Source organism: Lepidochelys kempii, chromosome 9 (genome assembly GCF_965140265.1).
Source record: "Lepidochelys kempii isolate rLepKem1 chromosome 9, rLepKem1.hap2, whole genome shotgun sequence".
Lineage (NCBI taxonomy): Eukaryota > Metazoa > Chordata > Testudines > Cheloniidae > Lepidochelys > Lepidochelys kempii.
Genome location: NC_133264.1, coordinates 6,781,868 through 6,802,005, shown reverse-complemented (window position 1 = coordinate 6,802,005; position 20,138 = coordinate 6,781,868). Strand labels below are relative to the sequence as shown.

The following is a 20,138-nucleotide window of genomic DNA, read 5'->3' as shown; positions in this document are numbered from 1 at the left end:
GGTGTTTAATTGCAAGCACTTGTATCGCTTTATTCTATGGGCTAACGTGACTAGGAAGGCTCGAGTCTCAGGCTGGGTGGTCTCCTTGCTCTTTGTTGTTCTCCGACATCTGGGGCCTCTGCATAACATACCCAGGCCGCCGGCTGATCCATGTTGGGCATCGGCGGATCTCAGGAGCATGTCTCTCACTCCACTCCAAAGGGGAAAACTGCTGCCTTTCCTCAGCAGCTGAGCAGACCCCCCTGGCCGTGGGCAGCTCGCTAGACCAGGTCCCTGTCTCTGGGCTTGTTGGGCGAAGCGCTGCTTCAAAGCCTAATTTGTACTTGTAAGCGTCTCTGATTGCAGGGCCCTTCACAAAGGGACCCCCGGCCAAGTAATGAGCAACCCCAATGTACAGCAAAGGTGTGATTCTCTGCTGCCCGTCCTGGAAGCACAGCCCAGGGCAATGGGGGCAAAGGCGGCTTTATGGCCCCGCTACCGGCCCACCTAAGATGTTTCCATCTCTGCCCCCGATGCCAGGGTTTTCAAGGAAGGCCGTGTCCCCTACGTGTGGGGCTGGCACAGGGACCATAATCTATCCCCCACTGCTCTGCACAGTGTAGCCTGTCCTCGTCCTACGGAGGCCTCCCTTCGATCCGGCGGAGGCCCACACCTTTAATACAGAGGCCTGGCCCGTGGAAGCAACAGGTCTTGGAATGCAAGGTGGCCAGGTGGCTTGGCTCGAGGAGCATTGCAGGCTGGGACATGTAGTCTCTGTGGCCTGCACCCTTGTACGGACCAGGAGGGTATGCGCCATTGGTGGGGAGGTTTTCCACTTGATACAGCCCTTTGGTTTGTGGCAAGGAGGCCGTGCAGCCCGTGGATGGAGAGTCTGAGCACCCCGTGTCTGTTTAATGGTGGGGAAGGCGAGGGAGGGCCTTGTCCAGATTGACTGCTCATGAAGACAGAGCTGGAGACTGAAAGGGAATGGGACACCAGTCTTCTGGCGGAGAAAGAGGCTACGGCAAAGGGATACTAACTCATGTCAGTAACATTAGCCACTCCTCCCAGCCCAGCACCGGGGTTGTCTAGATTGTCTGCTGCTCTGAGACAGACGACAAACTACAGGAGATCCATCGGGAACATGGCCCCCAGGCAAGTGGAAAAACAGAACAGGTGGGAATGAAACTGGCAAGGGGGCCAGATAGGATGGAAACGGAGAAGAAGGTGGTTCTATTCTGCTGACCTATTTCTCCCCTGCAGCTCTCATTGGATGTTCTGCACTAAATTCTGCTGTGGAGCATCGCCCTGTGGTTGTTAAACAGCTGTTGTATTCCACCCCAGAGGTGGCTGCATTTCAGGGGTGGGTTAAATCACCTTATTCTGTGTCTAGAGTTTGCAATCAATTGGTTGGATACTTTGGATGGAAGGTGCTTTATCAATATTGCTCACTGACATGCCAGTGGGGAAAGCCAGACTGTCACTGCTGGGCCTGCAGGTCTCACCCTTTATCCTCCAGGAACTCCATCCATTCCCCTGGCTCTCCTGTGTTTTTGGGGTGGAAATTCCCCCCCCCCCCCCGGAAGATTTATTGGCTGAACAAAAAGAGGTCTGAACTCAACTCGACAGCCTGCAGGGATCCAATGGGGTGGTGGGGAAAGCAGGAACCCACAAGGGACTGGGGTGATGGGGAGTCGCGGTGATACGGGAACAGGGACTGGGTTGGGGGGACTTGGTGGGTGCATAGGGATGCAGGGCCCTGGGGAGGCAGGGTAGACAGGGAGGGGAAAACAGGGACCTGGAAGGAGGGCTGGAATGAAGATGGGGAAAGGGCATGAGGGGGGGCATACAGGGCCCTGGGCATGGGGTGAAGGGGACAATGGGACACTCTGCCCTGGGGGGGAGAGGGATGAATGGCACTGGGGGAGGGGGCATGGGGGACACACAGAACCCCTGGTATGAGGGTTGGGGTGGGCGCAGGGGGTTGTATGGAGTCCCTGAAAGAGGGGGGGATGGGAGGGTGGCCCGGAGCGGGGACTGGAGGGATGCTGGGAGCTTGCTATGCGTGCACTGAGCTCTGCGTACAGAAGCTGTGGCTACGTAATGTTCTGCTAACCTGGCAGGGGCACGGTGCCCTCCTCACGCCCCCCCTTGAGACGTTAGACTCAGAGCCTTGGTCAGGCCCCCTATGCCCCCTTGTGGCTGTTGTTATCACTGCACCCAGCCTCATTGGAAAAGCCCAGGATTGTGGCAAGGGCCACTGCCCGTGGCCAGCTGGGCAGGCCCCTGTGATTGAAACGGCGTGGGGGAGGGGCAGTCAGGATGCCTGGGTTCTATTCCCGACTCTGCCCCTTTTTTTTCTTTTGTGAGCTTGGGCGAGTCACCTTGCTGAGGTGTGCCTCAGTTTCCCCATCAGTAGGATGGCAATTCAAACGCTTGCTTCCCTTCCACGGGGCCGTGAGGCTCAGTGAAGCACCTGGAGATCCGTGGCAGGAGGGGCAGAGCAGAAGGAGAGTCCCCTGCCACCAATTTAACGGAGGCTTCCTCTGGGCCCTTTCATCTCAGGGCTTCTCCCTGCCCGTGGCGTGCAAAGGGCTGGTCTGCATGTGTTTCCCAACCCCCCCATGAGGGACACACATGTGGGGAGAGGAGCCTTCCTAAGCTGCCCGGCCATTGCGCTTGGCTGGGAAAGAGGCACAAGCTGTTATGGTTACAGCTTGGCCCAGCTGCCTTGGAAGTACTGCCAGGGGGCTTGGTGTGGGGGGTGTCAAGAGGTCCCCCCCCCCGATTACCTCCTGCTGGTCCTGGCTGGGGTGGGGTAGGACTGAGGGGAAGGGCTGAGGGAGTAGAGCTCCCCCCTCATGGCAATGAGCAACATCAAGTCTGCCCTGCAGTACGCACCCCCCGGGGGCCGTTAGCCCCTCGCATACAAGGCAGCGGTGGCCAAAAGAGCCTGACTGTGAGCCTGGGAGGGGACAGCAGTGGGGGCTGGGGGGGCAGGGCAAAGGTGGTGGGCAGCTGGTTGGCTGGATGAGGCTGGTGGGCTGGCAGGGCGAGGGTGGTGGGCCGAGGGCAGCTGGCTGGCAGGGCGATGAGCTGGGGACAGTGGGCGGGCTAGGCAAAAGCGGTGGACCAGGGGCAGCTGGCCTGCAGGCTGGGCTCGAGCAGACGTTCCCGCTCTCACTCTCACAGGACTGTTTCACTCCCCCTTTCTCCCAGAGGTTCATAAACTCAGCGGTTTCGTCGCAGCCGCTACGGTCTCCCCTCCCTCCCCAGTTGTCGACGCCCTAGGACCATGTCTTGTGCCTTGGCTGCACGGGGGATTTGCCCTGATTCCAGCCCTTGGGGTAGCTACACTGGGACAAACCCCTTTGCAGGCCGGCCAAGCCAGGATTTATGCCTGCGGCGCTCCCCTGGGGTAAATACCGCTTCCTTTCTCCACAATGCGGGTTTACAGGAGGGCAGCTGCACGGGGGGCTGGTCATGGATCGATGGGATCTGGGCAAATTCACCATGCAGACAAAGCCTCCCTTTCGCAAGGGCGACCTTGGACAGTAACCTGGCCAGGCGCGGGCTCTATGCCAGCTCAGGTTCCCAGCCCCCATTTAACCCCTTGTTAACATGAAGCGAGCAGCTCAGACTGCAGGGAAGCGGCAGGACCATGGGGGCTCTGTGGGGCACCAGCGCTTCACTCCGCCCACGCCCTATAGCGCCGGGAGCTTATGGGCATATTTTACCTTGCACATCCATAAACACTGGCTGTGCCTGCTCCGTGCACAGAGCCATGAGTTCAAACCTCCTGCGGGGCCAGGACTGGCCTCGCTGTAAACACCGTCCACGCAGCCCTAGCGGGAATCCCCCCCCTAGAGAAGCACGGTCCCTAAAAGCACAGGACTGGGGAGCAGGTCTCCTGGGTTCCACTCCTGCCTCTGTCATGGTGTGGCCTTGAGCCCCTCACTCTGCCTCTGTTCTTGGGGTGGGTGGTACCGACGTACTGCCGGGGGTTAAACTCACCCACACTTGTAAAGAGAGATCCTTGTGCAAATGGCAGGGGGAGGACAGTTCAGTGGTTAGAGCACCAGCCATGGGCATGGGAGACCTCTGTTGAGTTCCCACTCTGGCCAACCCTTGGCTAGTCACTGAGGTCAGCAGAAGTTAGGCCCCTTTGAAGATCTGGGCCTTAGTTCCCCATCGCTAAAATGGAGATAAGGCCCCTTCTCCAGGGTGCGATGAGGCGAAACCCGTTGCAGCTTGGGTGGAGCTCAGCTGCCAGTGATGGAAGCCCCAGCAGTCCCTGAGCTTGAGGGGGCTGAAGCATTAGAAACCAGGGTCGTTGCCCGAAAGCTGCCCCATGGTCTGACTTTGCCTTCTCTTTCACTGCAGCGTTTAAAGGCCTAGAGACGGGCAAGATCCTTTGGGCAGCTCAGACTTTGCCTTAAACTGGTCTGGGGCCCGCTGCTGCCAGCCTAGCGTCAGGGCTGGGTTCAGGAGCCCTGCCCCCATCTTTTATTCCTCTTGTGCACACAGCCAAGGCCCTCAAAGGTAAGACCTGCTTTTTGTCAGAGGCAGGACGGCCAAGGCACTGACAGACAAGGCTAGAGCTAGCCCAGCCTCGAGCCAGGTGTCCACCAGCTGCTCCCTCTGTCTGCAGTCTCCAAAGGGTTAAGATGGTTAGTCTCTCCCCTGGCTCTATCAGGAAACAGAAGATCTGGGTTAGGCTGGTCACCCACCAAAAGTCAGAGCCTTCAGCGGGGCATCAGGAGGAGCCATTGGCTGGCTGATCGTGCTGTGGGGACGCTCTGCTGTGCACGGGATGCACTCTCCGTTACTCACTTTCAACATCTATTATTCCTGCCTCTGTTTAGCACTTCCCCCTCCAACACATCTTCCCCAGCCCAAGTCTTTGAAGTAAGCTCCCAGCTACTTCAAGGGACAAAGTGGTGGTCCCTACGCTCCTTGTTTGCCAGGTCCATTGTGGTGCATAGTTTTGTCCCCCTGCCCCGATTGCTGATGCAAGCCATAATCAGGTCAAAGCAGCCATTCAGGTGGAGAGTGGAAAACTCACCAATCGATCAATCACCCTTCATTCCTGCTAATCATCCTTCAAAGAGCCAGGGTAGTAAGTAAAAAAAACAGTCCTTGTGACACCTTAGAGTCTAATGTGGCTGGACACAGCCAGCGCAGCCTGAGAGGAAGAAGCCTGCAAAGCTGGTATGAAAACCAGCTATTGCAAATCCCGCTGAGTGAGAAAGACAGGCCTGAAGACCAGCTTTGCGTAAGCTCAAAAGCTTGCCTCTCACCCACAGAAGTCAGTCCAATAAAGTCAGTCCTTCCCCACTTTGCCTCCTATCTTGGAATGGACACGGCCACAATGCTGCATACCAGCTGCTAGTGCAATTAGGCAGGTGATTCAGGACAATGGTCCAGACTTTGAGCTCAGTAACATCAGTGTAAGTGCAGAGCGACTCAGGTGCAGAGCATTGGTGGGCTGGATGCCTTCAAACTAACAGGAGGTGGTGACCCTTGCAACCAGCTAAAACCGCTGCAGCATGCTCCATCCTACATGGGCTTTTTCACCGACTCTTGGGGATGCAATACAACTCCAGGAACTAAGACTACACAGCAGGGGGGACACCTCCCAGTTTTGTCTCGGCCCAGTTCAGACGGAGAACAGTGTTTCCCCGTTGGGGAGAGTTCTCACGACCGCTCGGCCCACCTGGTTAAGCTCAGCTGGTGATGGAGGCTGAGTGATTCCTAGCTGTAAAACCCCGGAGGAGGGAAGTTAGAGCAAAGCAGCAGAGATAGGCCGCAGGTTAGGGATTGCTGGGGGTTTTTTAAAACTCCTCCCTTGTCCTACAAAGTCATTCAGAAATCCACTCTAGGACATGAGCCCATGAAAGTGCTCAAAGACCTGTTGCGGCCGATTCTGCCTCCCCATCGCACTCCAGCTGCTTCTCCCCTACCACATACAGCTCTGTGCCCCTCCCAGGATGGGCTGAGTGCTATTCCCACCCCCAGCCGCTGCGCCCTATAGAAACACTGGGACCTTAGAGAAATAACCCTAGCCAGATGCCGCTGGGGAGTCCAACACTGCAGCGACAGGCAGATTAAACCGAATGCAAACCACAGGCAGGGTTAGGTGGATGGATGGTGTCCATACCTTTAAATATGCTCTCGCCCACAGCCAGGCCTCTTGCAATTGCCGAAGAAACTACCCTGGAGAAAATGGCAGCTTTGCTGGGATTCACATGTCCGTAATGGCCAGCCTGCAGAGCCTTCCCGCTCTCGGAGCTACCAGCTCCCGTGGCCGGGAATTGCTGAACAACCTCTGCAGGAGACCCCCTGCTCTAAACACTCACCCAGAGCTAGGTTCTTCTAGCACCGCTCCTGGTGAGTCCCCTGATGACTCGCTGTCCTACTAACCCAGAAACCAGCTGGAAGAGGCATAAACAAGCAGGCTGCTCGGCTGAAAGACCAGAGCCCTTGCAGTGCATATACTTGCTCATCCTTTGGGGCAGCTGAGGAGCAGTTCCTGAAAGGTACTTCAGGATCTAATTCCCCTGGGAGTTAAATAGCTTTGAGGAGCTAGGCCTAAGTCCGCAGAGGAGTACCTCTGAAATCATGTCTCTTTCCCATCAAGAGGGTATTTAGCCTCCACAGCCATTCCAGGGTTTCTCCCTCCCAGGGAGTGGCTAGCGTTTAGATGCTAGGATCCTCAGCCGGGAGACACTCGCAGAAGGGAAGGGCTCGTATAGAGATGTTTAAGGGGTGACTTGGTCAGCCTGTAAGTACCTACCTGGGGAACAAATATTTCATAATGGGCTCTTCATGCTAGCAGGGAAAGGTATCTGACATGATCTAAAGGCTGGAGGTTGTAACCAGACAAACTCAGACAGGCAATAAGGCATAAATGTTTAACAAGAAGGATAACTAACCACTGAAACAATTTTCCAAGGTGGTGGATTCTCCTCACTGGCCATTTTTAATTTAAGATTGGATGTTTCGCTAAGATCTGCTCTAGGAATTTGGGAGGTTCTCTGGACCTGCGTTATACAGCTCAGACTAGACCACCATCTGGTCTTGGAATCTAGGAAGCCTACTGCATACAGGGAAGGCCTGGAGCGCCCAGCAAAATCCCAACATCAAATTCCCTCTCCGGCCTGGCCCAGCTTCTGATCAGACAAATCAAATCAACTTAAAAAAAAATAAAACCAAAAAACAAACCAGCGATTGGGAGCCAGCTTCGTTAGAACAACTCAGCAAAATAAAATTCCGGTTTATTGTTGGACAACATTGTTTCACACATACATCAAACAGGCCAAAAAAAAAATAAAATAAAATAAAATAAAAAACAAACAGCAACTTCATAGACAGAGAAAAAAAAAACCTTTTATCTTTGGCCTTGCCATCTCATACAAACCCACGACTTATAGTACAGCTAAAGGACATACACAAAAAAAGTTACTGGAATGCTCGGAATAAGATTGTAAATTTTTTTTTTTTTTTTGCGTTTTTGTTTTTTTACAAGGTCGTTTTTCCTCCTTCGGGAGAATGGTTTGTTGGGACGCGGTCACACCACAAGTAAAGTCAGAGATGGGTAACGAGAGAGAGACACACTTCAAAGCCCCCCCATTTGGTCAATCCGAGATCACTTAAAAATGGCTGACCTCCTAACAATATGTACAAAAATATAAAATGTAAATAAAAAATACAAACAAATTCTCCTTTAAAGTATTTTTAAGAAAGAAAGCAGGGCCTTGAAGTTTTGGTGCTGGGGAAAGAGGGGTTCTCGCCCCACTGACGGGGGGCGGGGGGGAATCTTTTCGGGCATTCGTTCCGAGTGGCGTCGGCATTGCAGGCAGGTTCGCTCTACTTGGGGAGGGTGACCGTGGCGGGGGGTTGCGACGGGACGTTGAAAGTGAACAGGTCGCGCTGGCCTTTTGTTTGTTTTGTTTTTCTCCTTATTTAAAAAAAAAAAAAATTATACATATGTGCTGCCTAGTCATCTTCGTCGGTTTTCTGCTTCTTGGGATCGACGTCCTCGTCCTGGGGAAGAGCAGAGGCGTTAGGGGGCTGGGTGGGTGCCGGCGACAAGCCTGGCCAGGCGGCCCAGGGGAAGTGCGGATTCCACGGTCTGCCGGGTGCTGCCCCGGGGAAATCCTGCCAGAGCCCCTTGAAGCGCGTAAGGAGCGCTCATCCCTTCGGGAGTGGCTATACTTGTGGTCAGCCCGGCAACTGCATGGGTAGACCGGCAAAGCCACGATTTGCAGCCTAGCCTTGTTTCAGGCAGGGGGCTCATCCCTGCCAGCCTGGCTTCTCTTTCACCCAGCAGCTCCTGCTGGCATTGCTAGGGAGCTTGAGACCTGCAGGGCCACCAACACATCGCTGGCTGGATCTGCCCAGCTCGGGCCAGCGTGGGAAGAAGCACTAGGACGTTTGTGTAGTGAATCAGGGCTTCTCAGCAATAGGTGTGTGCGTTTTGGAGGGCCCTTATGGGCACCATTAGGACTCTTGGAAGCTAAACTCCCCTGCACATGCCCCGTGGAGCTGGGGCCAGCAATAAGGGATTTGGCATTTAGGTCTCCTCTCCCCCCAGGGATAAGGAGTTAATAGCCCAATTATCTTCCTTGCCTGCCTGTGCCCCTCCATCCCACGTCCCCCACCAGTGACCAGGTCCCTTTGAAACACAAGCCTGCCCCCTGCGGACCTCCTGACTCCCGGGTCTGCGGCTCGAGCGGCGTCCACATGGCAAAATGACAGGGCTTGGCCCCCCGTGAGTGGGAATCAGGCTCTGACCCACCCACCCCCTCCCCGCCCCACAGCAGGGTGCTAGGACCTGGCTGCTTGCCGAGAGTTGAACTGACTTGTGTGTAACGGAAGAGGGGCTTAGGCTCAAATCTGAATCAGAACCCAGGCTTAACATGCAGTGTAGACATACCCCTGGATACCAAGTGAGACCCCCCTCCTTGCCAGGAAGTACCTATTCACACCCCCCCCCCCCCCACAGGCTCCCAGCATTTCCTTCCTTCTGGTGTGTGGCTGGAAACCAAGTGCGCACCGAATAGTCAGCGCAGATGCCGGAGCCAAGCGCGAGGGGAGCAGGTGCAGTGTGGAAAGGGACCCAGAGTTCAGCAAGCGCCCGCCTCCCCCATGCGCAGCCTGGCTGTGTGCAGAGCCAAGCGCGCACGGGGACGGACGGACACACAAACTCCTCTCTAGCAGAGCACTGCAGCTCCCACGCTCATCAGGACTTGACAAATGGAGGACAATGCTGGGAGCTGGCTGCCCAGCCCTCTCTAATCCACCCCAGGGTTTCCCCGAGCACCCAGCACTGTTGCCAATCCCCCTCCTCTCCCAGCCCTCGAGTAGCTGTGAGGGCTCCCGGCTAGCTAGAGAGTCCAGGAGCAGCAGCGCTGGTTGTTCTCCTTGGTTCACAGCCTGAGGCAGCCCACCTACCTCGTCATCCTCAGCTGCCCGTTTGCCTGTGGGTGCGTCGCCTTCCTCATCTTCATCGCCGTCCTCTTCCTCACCTGGGGGGGGGCGGGGAGAACAAGGAACGTGAGCCTTTGGTGGCAGCTTCACGCTGGTCCAGCCTGACGTGGAAAGGACACCGGGCGGGCAGGCGGTCGAGCAAAGCGCCCGACTAGGCCGAGACCCGCTGGAACGGGAACCTGACCCTTACGGGGACAAGCTCAGGGCTTGTCCTTCTGCTCCTCAGACGTTCAAGGGCAGCGCCAGCTCTTCGTGCACGTTGCCCAGCGCCGGGCTGCGTGGGGCCCCCCTCCAGACAGCCAGCGGCTCGCGGCGCAGCTCCCCTGCAACGCCCAGAACAGCCCTCCTGCCCCCGCTGCAAGGTCTGGCATACGCCGCACTCGGCTGGCATCAGACACCCTCGGGCTCTGGCTTGTGCAGCCAGACACCAGATCAACACGCCCGCCGTGCAGGGGTGGGACGAGAAGCGTGGGGATGATTACAAAAGATGGCAGCTGGGAATAGGAGACGGGGCCGCTATCCGACTAGTTCAAAGCCAGCTGCATCCTAGCTGAGCAGTTACCGCCTGACAGCTGCTTGGGGCCCTGATGCCCATCGCTGCAGGTTCCTGGGCTGCAAAATCGTCACCACGCGACCCTTTTCTAGGGGTAGGGGGGCCTCAGCAGAGGGGCCAAGAGCTGAGTGGGCCACCTGGACACTAGAGATGGTCCCCTCCGCATCTGGAGTGGGGTGCATTGGCAGGGGCGGGAGCCCCAGGCTTGGCCACCTCTCCCCCCCCTCTTTGTGTGGATAAATAGAGCGACCAGCATCAAATTCGCTTTAAAAAAAAAAAAAAAAAAAAGAAAAGCCTTTCCTAGCGGCTGCTCTAACTACTCCAGATTACTTCTGCTTCTCTTTGCAGCTATTAGTCCATCTTTAATGAGTTAAGAGAGCCAGAACGCATTAGTTCTGAGTCAGAACACATTCTAATTATCAGAGCGGCCAACAAATTCTGCTGACAGGCCACAGCCTTCTAGGGAGAGAGTCAGACGTGACCCACTTTGAGCTCAAATAGGCCAGTGGATCAGAACAATGTTGTCTACGGTGCCCGAGTCCAACCGGGAGGGGCGTGAGACTTGGGAGAGGAAAGCCTGGTTGCAGACCAACCTAAGTCCTTTGCATAACGGGAGGCCCAGCTAAACTGACAGCGTTCAGGCCAGTAAGCTGGCTTTAAATGTCCCCACGAGCTGCACGTATAGACAGCTGGGGATTAGGGTCATCCACCTGGCACACCCACCCGCCTGCCCCCTGCCAGCAGACGCTCAGACCCAGCATTGCCCGAGCTTCTGGAGCTGCCAGATTAGCTGCAAGTGATGGCTCAACACTTCGCCCGCGAGCTCACGCACCGGGTTACTTGGATGGATCACGTGACTGCAGTCAAGCTGATTGGGGGCACACTTAGCTGCCTGAGCTTCTTTCAGCAAAGCAAATGATAGGATGGGGGGGAGAGGGCTAAGGAGGATGGAGGGGGTCTTTAAAAACAGATTTGATGACTTTGGGCTGAAGTTTAGTTCCCAATGTTTCAAACCAGCAGGAGGCAAGAGGGTCACTGGCAGCCCTTACTGGCTTTTCTCTCTCCTATGCAATGCCTAGACTGCTCAGACCAGCCCCTTAGGAACTTCCTCCACGCAGAGATTACCCGGGGTTAGGCTGGAAAGACATGACTTAACCCCTCCTCAAAGAGCGCCTCCCTCTTCCCCCTCCCCTCCCCATGCCAGGCGTTAACCGTCGAGCAGGGCGCAGATGGCTCAGTGCTCCGCATCGTATCCATGCTCTTCTTTGAGGGGTGGGGGTGACGGCAGAGGGGGCTGCATCATGCTCACCACCAAGGTATCTAATCAACGCCCCACACCCGCAGCGAAGCCCAGTTCTGCAAACCACCCAGAAGTAGCAGGCAGCCCTTCATGGGTTTCATGGAAAAGGCATATGGCCCAGGCTCCCACGAGGCTGGGGTGAAATTCAACTTCAAGGGTTAAACCTCCATCCTGCAAGGCCGAGGCTGCCCGTGTATCTCCAGTGAGCTATCCAAGAACCAGTTCCTATACTGAGAGCGCCATGTCCCCCTTATCCTCCTGGGGCTGCTGCCAGGAGCCCAGACTTTCCTCTATTCAAACAGGGGCTTGCTTAAAGGCCTTCAATTCCTGGCCTCAAAACCCCACGCCCAGCACAACCCAAGTGTTGCCGCCCAAGATTGCAGGGGATTAACCAGGAATAGCTAATCAAAGGACTTTTTTCAGGTTGAGCTCAAGGGGCATGGCTTGCTAATAATGGTTCGCAACCTCCTCCCAGCCTTAATGGGGTATAAAAATAGATGGTGTTTTTCAGCCAAGTGGGTCTTGGACAAGGAGGCTGAAAAGGGAAGCAGGTAGGGAAGTGACTGGTGGTCCACTGACGCCTGCCTGCAGGCTGGCTTACGCTAGGAAACCAGAGGGAGGCAGGAGCTGCAAGGGGAGACAGTCTGAAAAAGTTTAAATGAGCCATTTGCTCCTGTTCTAGCTGCAGATAAGACGCACTGCAGGAAAGAGCTAAAGGCTCATGCATCTGCTTAACTGGAACCAATTGCTTAGCATGAATCATTAGCCTGGGAAGGGAGTATGATTGTGCGGACTGCACGAGAGTGGCATCGACCTCCTATGCACTCTGCTCTTCGCCTGCCTTGCAAAGGGAGACCCCCTGGAGACCTGGCTCATTCCCCGGCCAGGTCAGGCCAGTCAGACTGCGCCTTTGCCCGTCGGTGTGCCGTTTTGCTGGTACCTGCACAGCTCCTGGGATTGAGGGCAGGTTTTTCAACTACGCGCTATGAGCTAGAGCATCTCCTCAGGGCCTCTGCGCTACGCAGCACGGCCAGAATGGGGAGCGATCGGTCCTCAGCCTGTTAGAACCAACTCCGGGGCTGATTTCACTGGAAACCAATCCAAACCCGGGCTGGCGGGGGCCGCTAGGAGGAAGGGGTGGGACAATACAAGGCTGGCTAGACCCTCAGTGGCAGCAGGCAGAGAACTGCCCCAGAGCAGCCACAAGGGGGAGATGCTGCTCCTGGCACTCGCCGGCCACGTGCGGTAACTCAAGCCTCTTGCTAAAGGGCTCCGTTTAAGGGCCGGATTTGGCTGCTCTAAGGTGAGAAAGCAGGGTGAAAAATTACCATCACCCTCTTCCTCCTCGTCCTCTTCTTCGCCACCTTCTTCTTCCTCTTCGTCTACTTCGTTGTCAGCCTCCTGCTCTCCATTTTCCTCGTTCTCCTTGTCAAGACAAGACACTCACTTAAAAAAAAAAAATGCATGGAGGGAAATGGCTCGCCTCCCCATCCCATTCCCATTCCCCCCCCCCGCCCCCCCCCCACACAGAGCCGCAGCCTGAGATCAAGCGATCTAGGAACCCATCCAGCAAGTGCAAGTTGAGGAGACAGGCCCCTGCCTGGCTCCCTCCCTCAGCTCTCGTAGCAGGTGCCCACTGGCTGACATGCAAGCTACATGTGTTTTCACTTCAAGGCTGTTCCCCATTCCGTCTATGCTTCACGCAGAAACAAAGATGAAGGACTTAAATTTTATGGTAATGTGGCGGCTGCATCTTGAGCCTCAGACAGGAATCTAAAGTCTATTGTGACATCGTGTCAGATTAAAAGGCAGCATTGTCAGTTTCCCTCTGGCAGTTTTAAGAAAAACAAAAAAAAACCAAACAAGCAAACCCCACATTTCCTTGTGTACAAGGCTTTTCCCACCCATCTGTTTGCCACATTTTCAACCCAAACGACGGCTTCTAGAAGGAGGCGGCACTGAAGACAAGCATTCTCTGAGGGATGTAAGAGTCAGCCCAAGAGCTCCCACCACACCTCTCCTCCCCCTCCCGTACTCCTGGAAATCGCCTGCGGGCTGGAGGCTTTCACTGACTCTGAAACTGCACCAGCATGTTGCTTTCACAATGGGGTTACACAGCCAAGTGCTGCTGTATGGAATGTTTCCTCCTCCCAGAGGACGTCAAAGAAGGAGTCTGCAGGAACATCAGCAAGCAAAGGACCATCTCCCAAGACTGGTTTAGCGATACTTACAGCATTGCCGTTGGCTGGTGCATCTCTGCCATTTTCTGTCTCTTCCACAACTTCCTTCTTCTCTTTTAGATCCTTAAAGGAACAAAAATAACCAATGAGTCACCAGGATTCCAGCCTACAGTCCTCACGGTAGGAAAGTTAAAAGGGGCGGGGGGGGGGGGGGGGAGAAAGGTCTGGGAGACAATTCCCCTTCACATCCCTTGCACAAGCAACTTGTTCTGGGCAGTTGTTGCAGGGGTTGGAACCGGCGGGAAGAGAGAAAGAGAGAGAGAGATTTTAAGTGTGTATTACTACACTTTATTAAAGCAAAAGGTGGCTACATTTAACTTAGGAACTCCCAGGATCTTCCAAACATAAAGAGCTGGTCCCCTGCATCTGCTTTTCAGCCAAAGCATTGGCTCATTTCCCACCTTATCGTGTTCAGGGGAAACGGCTGCATTCCCACTGATAGCCCTTTGGCTATCAGTGTGCTGAATTACAGAATCAGTCACCCCAGGGTCTGCAGACTCACACAGCCACTTGCTGCCTTCACAACAGGGAAGGGTAGAGAACTGAGCCCAAATTGTTATTAGCAGAGCCTGTGGTGTCTCTCCCAACCAGCTTGCTCTTACTTGTAGTCACAGAGTGGAAATCCAGGATAAATCTCAAGACTCTTAGTCAAACAGCAGGGAGACAGCGATTTTTTCCACATTACTCCAAGGAACATGGCGCCGTTAGGTTCAACACTGCTAGATCAGTTCAAATCTGAACCGCAAGCACAGGCAGGAGAGAGCAAGCGCCCATATGTTTTTGCTGTTGATCACTGTCAAGATGTCATGCCAAGTCACTCGGCAAACAGGCTGAACGGATCCAACTTTTTGTTCCTGCACATGGCTAAAAAGAACGCTCTGGCACCCGAGTCTGCATCATCCTCCCTTTATGTGACTGCATCAGCTGCAGCTAGATCCTGCTCGCCACAAGAGAAGTTATTACCCCTGCCAAGGAAAGTTAAGAGGCCTTTCACCAGGGATGCAGGGCAGCCACGCAGTCTGCCTTGAACAAAGACCATGAGGTGTTGGAAACTTTTTGGCAGCTTCCTCCCTCTGCTGCAGCAGCAAACCTGGCTTTTTTTGTCGGCATCTCCGCAAGCCCCCCAGCCTGGAGGGAAGCGTGTCACTTTCACTCTCAGAGTTGGTGTCACTTCCTCGTGTCACCCAAGTCACTGTCACAGCATGGCCAGCCCTGATTACTGTGGCCACCTCTCTCTTTTTATTTGGATTAAAATAACCTTTGGATTATTCGGTCAACAGCACTGGCGTATTAGAACAGTGAACTACTTAAGCCTTTCAGATACCCAGGCATCTGGATAAACCAAGCAAGGATTAATAAAGTGTGACTGCATTATCCCAAGGCACCAAGCCTACGACCTAGCCCTGAACAGCTTGAAAGCACTGGGGTTTACTACACCTGTTACTGAGACATCACCTAGTCAAGTAAATATTCTGTTCATGGCTCACAGAAGTGCAGATCTACTTCCTCCTTCCACTAACATTTGAATACCATGCAAATTGCAGTTTCTCTGAACTAACCCACTCCATCAGTTTTTACACTATCTCCGACTCATTACTGGATGAGTGAGATGCTCGCATTTAACCTCACTCTTATTCGCTGCCATGCCATAACTAGTTAGAGCCAGCACACGGTTTTAAACTGACCTACAAGAAAATTCTAAGATACCCCAAGTTTAACACAGAAGAAATGAAAAATAGTCAAAATTTCCAAGTCACCAGTTACTATGTTCATAATCCTTTTTGAGAAGTTATGCGTAAAACACAAGTGGTTCTTATGGCTAAGGAGGAGCAGTAATGTTATGACTAATTTTAGTTTAATAAATCCGAGGCACCAGCCATCAGTGTTCCATTTAAGATACTTTCAGTTAGATTATAATTGACTTACCAGGCCATGCTTATTTGCATAGAGACAGTGCTCTGCTAGAAATACTACTATTTTTTCCATTCCTAAGAACGAATCCAATGCAAATAGATAAATTTGTACCAGCCTTCAGATGAGGAGTCAAGGTAGCAGTATTACTTTAGTTTTAATGCTTTGATGGAGCCTTCAGTTATAGGTGTGGCAGGGCTGTTTGTCCATAAAACAGCAGTGAAGTTTAGTCATAGGGAAGCCCTAGCCTCCACCTTCTCCTACTCCCAAAAAGTGAACTCGAATATTCCATTTGACATAGTAGTAACAGATACTAGAAACCATCAAAACCAACTGCATTCATAGGCCATGTCATAGCTAGACCCCAGTACAGACAGATCAAATAAAACAATCAGGACTGATCATTTAAAAGTGGGGTAAAAAATATGCTCCACAAACTGTGAGGATTGGTCCAGTCCCAGGTACTTCTGGACTATTTATGTGATTTATTGCCCTGCTGCAGGGGACTCCCCTGCCCCCTTAGTTCTAGCCACACCATTCAGTCACTCAGTTTGCATGGACTCCAAGGTGCGATGCATTTTAAGGGGCTGCAATTTTCGGTAAAATCAGCAGTTTGCAAAAGAAAGTTGAACGCTCCCAGGATTCTCAGGGAACTGGCAGCTGCATTTATTTTATTTATTGCCAGTCTGCTGCGACCCCAAATCCCAACTGCAACCCCCCAGTGCTCCGAGTCAGTCAATGGGGCTCACTCTGGCTTCAAAGGGCCAGGTTGTGGGCTGCAGCAACCCTCCCGCCAGCAGGGGGCGCCGGCTCCTCAGCGCCACGCGCCCTGCCCTATTTCAAACCGCGCGCCACTCTCCGCGCCTTCTGATTGGCCCAGCGCCGGCGCGCCGGCCCCGCCCTTCGCGTCTTGCCGGGAACTGTAGTCTCCGCGGGGCCCTCCGGCGCAAGGCCGCCCGCGGGGAGAGAACTCCAACTCCCATGGGGCCCCGCGCGGGCGGAGCGCGCAGAGGCGGCAGCACGTGGTGATGAGCGAGCTGTTGCGAAGCTGGGCGGTGCCGAGCAGCGCAGGAGGAGCCACCGCCCGGGAGCCGAGGCGGCAGCTCTGGGACCCCTCCCCCCACCCGGCGGAATAAATCTTCAGTGTCTTGTTTATTTCAGTGTCCCGACGTGAAGCGGGCGGGACCCGCGCCCTTGGTGTGCTCCCCCGCCGGACCCCCACGGGGATGGGGGCGGGGTCCTGCTGGCCAGGGCCGCAGCAGTCACCACGGGGGCGGGCGGGAGGTGGACTCAACGCCCCACCCGGACTGGGAAAGGTGCAAAGCGCCGCCGCCCGCTCCAGAGCCGGCTCCCTGCAAGGTTTGGGGGTGCATCGCCCGAGCCTTCCTCCCCCGGGCACTAGGGGCAGCTCGCACAGCGGGGGCGACACTGGTCTACCCCCGTCCCCCCCGCGCCCAAGTGCACTCCTGCGGGGGAAGCGTAGGGGGCTGCTACACAAATCCCGGGGGGGGGGGCGCAGCGGGGAAAGATCCCCCGCCCCCAAAGGGCAGGGGAAGGTTAATTAGATTCTCACCCCCCCCCCGCCCCCAGATCCCTCCGAAACAGGCTGCTGGAGGGGGAGGGCGAGCGAGGGAGCAAAGCCACCCCCCCTGCATCCGCTGGGCGGGACCCCCTGGCCCGCGGCTGGGACCCGAGCGAGCCAAAGTTCAGCAAGGGGGGGGGCAGAAGGGAAGCGGGGGGCGGGAAGAGCCCCCGCAGACCGGGGGCTGGGGTCCGGGGACTCTCGAATCGCAGAAGCGGGAAAACAGAAGTGAAAACGAAATTTGCAAGCCGGATTCTGGGCCGCTGAGCCCGGTGGCGGCTCGGCGCTGAGCCCCGCAGCCCGAAACCGGCTGTCGCGCCTGTCGGGGGCGGGGGGCGCTGACCTACTCCCCAGCCCCGGTGGGGGTAGGGCGGCGGGCGGAACACCTGGAAACCCAGACCAATGCCCAGAGCAGAGCGGCGTCCTCCCCACACTTCCCTGCCGGGGGGCAGAGGAAACCCCCCCGCCCCCGCGCCCGATGGGGCTGGAGGATCATGGCCGCAACTCCCCCCCCCCCCCCGCAGTGATCGGCCCGGAGCGCGGGGAGAAGCCGCGACCCCGCAAGGAAAGCGGGGCTGGTACCGCGTGGGGTGACCCTCGCTACATTGTATCCACCGCTCGCTACGCTGTATCCAAGCCCGGCCACTTCGGACGCTGCCAGGCGGGGTCGGAGGTTCTCTCCCCCCCCCCCCAGCTGTGGCTGGAAGTTTCACCCCCACCCCTCCCCACGGGACTCCCACCCACTCGCACGCGTGGGCTCCCTGACAATCTCCCCTCGCTCGAGCCGTGTTCTGTCCTGAGGCTTCACCTCCCGGGATGGGATACCCGCTGCTCGCCAGCTCCCCCCGCCACGGGGGAGCCCAGCTCAGAGGGCAAACGCCAGCGGGGAAAGGGGGACAAAGCGCAAGCGATATTAAGCTTCCGATTAAAACAGTGCGGGGTCCCTCCCTTCGCCTCCCTCCTTTTGCCCCACAAGGTTAATCGGTCTTTAACTGGAGTTAAAAACCCTGCAGCCTGATGGGGATCTTAACCCGCTTAAAAAGAAAAAGAAAAAAAAGGGGGGGGGGGAGAAACCGGGCTCCGTCCTCAGCTGGGGAGCCAGGCTGACACTGAAAGTGGCGGGGCTTGGGGAAGGGGGGAGATCCGGGCAGGTATCTGGGGCTGCGATCCCTGAGAGGGAAAGCCACGCTATTTCGCCGGCCCGGCGTGCTCGCTTCCTGGCATCATTAAACAAAGAACCCGCGCAGATCACCACAAACATTCGCAGTCAAATCCAAGCGTTTCCCATCAAAGTCAAGGCTCGCCCCCCCGCCGGCCATCCAACGAAATCGCTTCCGATTATTCGCCTCCGCCAAGTTGTAAAGTTATTTCCGTGCAATTAAAGTGATCGGGCTGTTTGTTTGTTTGGGTGATGGTTTGTTTTTTTTAAATGCCCAACCCAGCCGAACCCACCAACAAACGCTTCATTTCAAAAGCAAGGGGGCTGCGATCAATCCCCCTTAAAAAGTGGGTGTTTCGTGCCGGATCCGTTCCCACCACTTTCCAGGCAGGTTATTTCCCCTCTTTAGGGCAGGGGGACTAAAGTGGGATCCAAGTTTGATGGGGGGAGGGGGCTGTCAAGCTGCGAGGCGATTTGAATGGAGAGAAAGATTCCTAGACAGGCAACATCAGCCCAATGCCTCCTTGAAACACACCTAGCAAAACCCCTCCAGCGTAAGACTTTACAAAACTCCCCCCCCCCCAAAAAGCCACTCTAGGTTTGCAACCTTTACGAGACAAATCACTCTCCCTTCCCCCACCCCTCGTAGAGAAAAAACAAACAAACCACAGCAGGTTCCCCCTCCCCGCAAGACAAAACGGTACTTGGGGGGCACACGAAGTAAAAAAAAAAATACATACAGCGGAAAAAACGCGGAGGAGGGGGGGGGGCGCGGAGGAGAGCGGGGTCTGGAGCCTCACCTTGGTGGAGATCTCAGAACTGGTGTCCACGGCTGCGTCTGACATGGTGCGCGGGGAGCGGGGTATAGAAAATATTTCTGCTATAAAAATAAGCAAAGTGCAGGTCCGGCGGCGCGGAGCAGGGCAGGAACAATGCAAAGATGGCTTTGGACAGAGCCAGTGGAGAACTCACGCGGCGCCACTACCTTTAATATAGATTAGTGGGCGGCGCGCTCACTCCCCTGCGCGATCCCCATTGGCCGGGCGGAGGGGAGATGGGCCCGGTCATTGGTCGGGGGGCGAACAATGGGCAAGGCTGCTTAAAGCGGCAGAGCCCCCCCATGGGTGCAATGAGTTTGCGCCCGGCCTCAGCATGCGGAGCGCTGCGAGAGGCAGCAAAGCGCGGCAACGGCATGGCTGCTCCTTTCCCTCCCTCCCTCCCTCCGCAGGGAAGTCGCCCCGCGTGCAAAACGCAGAGCCCTGGGTTGCATTGTTAGCGCTGAGCCGAGGCTGGAAGGGAACAGAGGCACTAAGCCGGAGGAGAAACCGACCCCCTCCCACCCCGGCCCCAGTCTCTGCCTGCGTCTCTCTCCTGCAGCCGCGGTGCCGCCGCCGCCGCCGACTTCAGCAAGTCTCCGCTGCCATTAGAGAAGGGACCCACACTCTGTAAGGGGAGGGGGGATTTTAAAAGTTGATGCAAAAGAAATCCGCTTCTACATTAATCGCCCCCCCCCGCCCCTTTGTAAAGAGCCGCTGCGCGTTTTACACGCGTGCAAGCGGCGGGGGAGGGGGGGGGGAGTTATTCTGCCTTTCGCTGATTAAAACCCAAGAGCCGCGTTCGTCCCTATGAAAAACCTCGCACGGGGCTGGGACTTTCCAACTCACGGGAGAGGCGGTCGGGGTTTCAATCCACGATCGAATAAGCGATCCCTCCCCACTCCACACGCTCCCTTTCTCTCAGTGCTGACTGAACCTTTTACGATCCAGCCCCACCATTCACAAAACCTCCCCCCCTCCTAAAAAAACCAGGAAATTACAGTTTAAAAAACCAGATCCGATTTCCCCCCCAATTTCACACTTTTTTTGGGGGGGGGAGGGGAGGATCCAGCATCTTTCCCACCTGGGTATCAACGCTCTCATCCC

The 20,138-nt window shown here is 55.7% G+C and overlaps 1 protein-coding gene across 3 annotated transcripts; it reads right to left on the bottom strand.

Moving 5' to 3' along the window:
- Window positions 1-7,209: 7,209 nt before the first annotated feature.
- On the bottom strand, window positions 7,210-19,219 carry PTMA (prothymosin alpha). Of its 3 annotated transcripts, none has more exons than XM_073359139.1 (5): window positions 19,017-19,219; window positions 13,556-13,627; window positions 12,659-12,749; window positions 9,436-9,509; window positions 7,210-8,025 (listed from the first exon to the last, which is right to left on the bottom strand). In XM_073359139.1, exons 1-5 carry the CDS (start codon window positions 19,059-19,061, stop codon window positions 7,978-7,980), a joined length of 330 nt encoding a protein of 109 aa, XP_073215240.1. In that variant the 5' UTR covers window positions 19,062-19,219; the 3' UTR covers window positions 7,210-7,977. The 3 variants fall into 3 exon arrangements, with proteins under 3 accessions (XP_073215240.1, XP_073215238.1, XP_073215239.1); XM_073359137.1 differs by having other exon boundaries at window positions 12,653-12,749; window positions 19,017-19,212; XM_073359138.1 differs by having other exon boundaries at window positions 12,653-12,746; window positions 19,017-19,211.
- Between the last annotated feature and the right edge of the window lie 919 nt (window positions 19,220-20,138).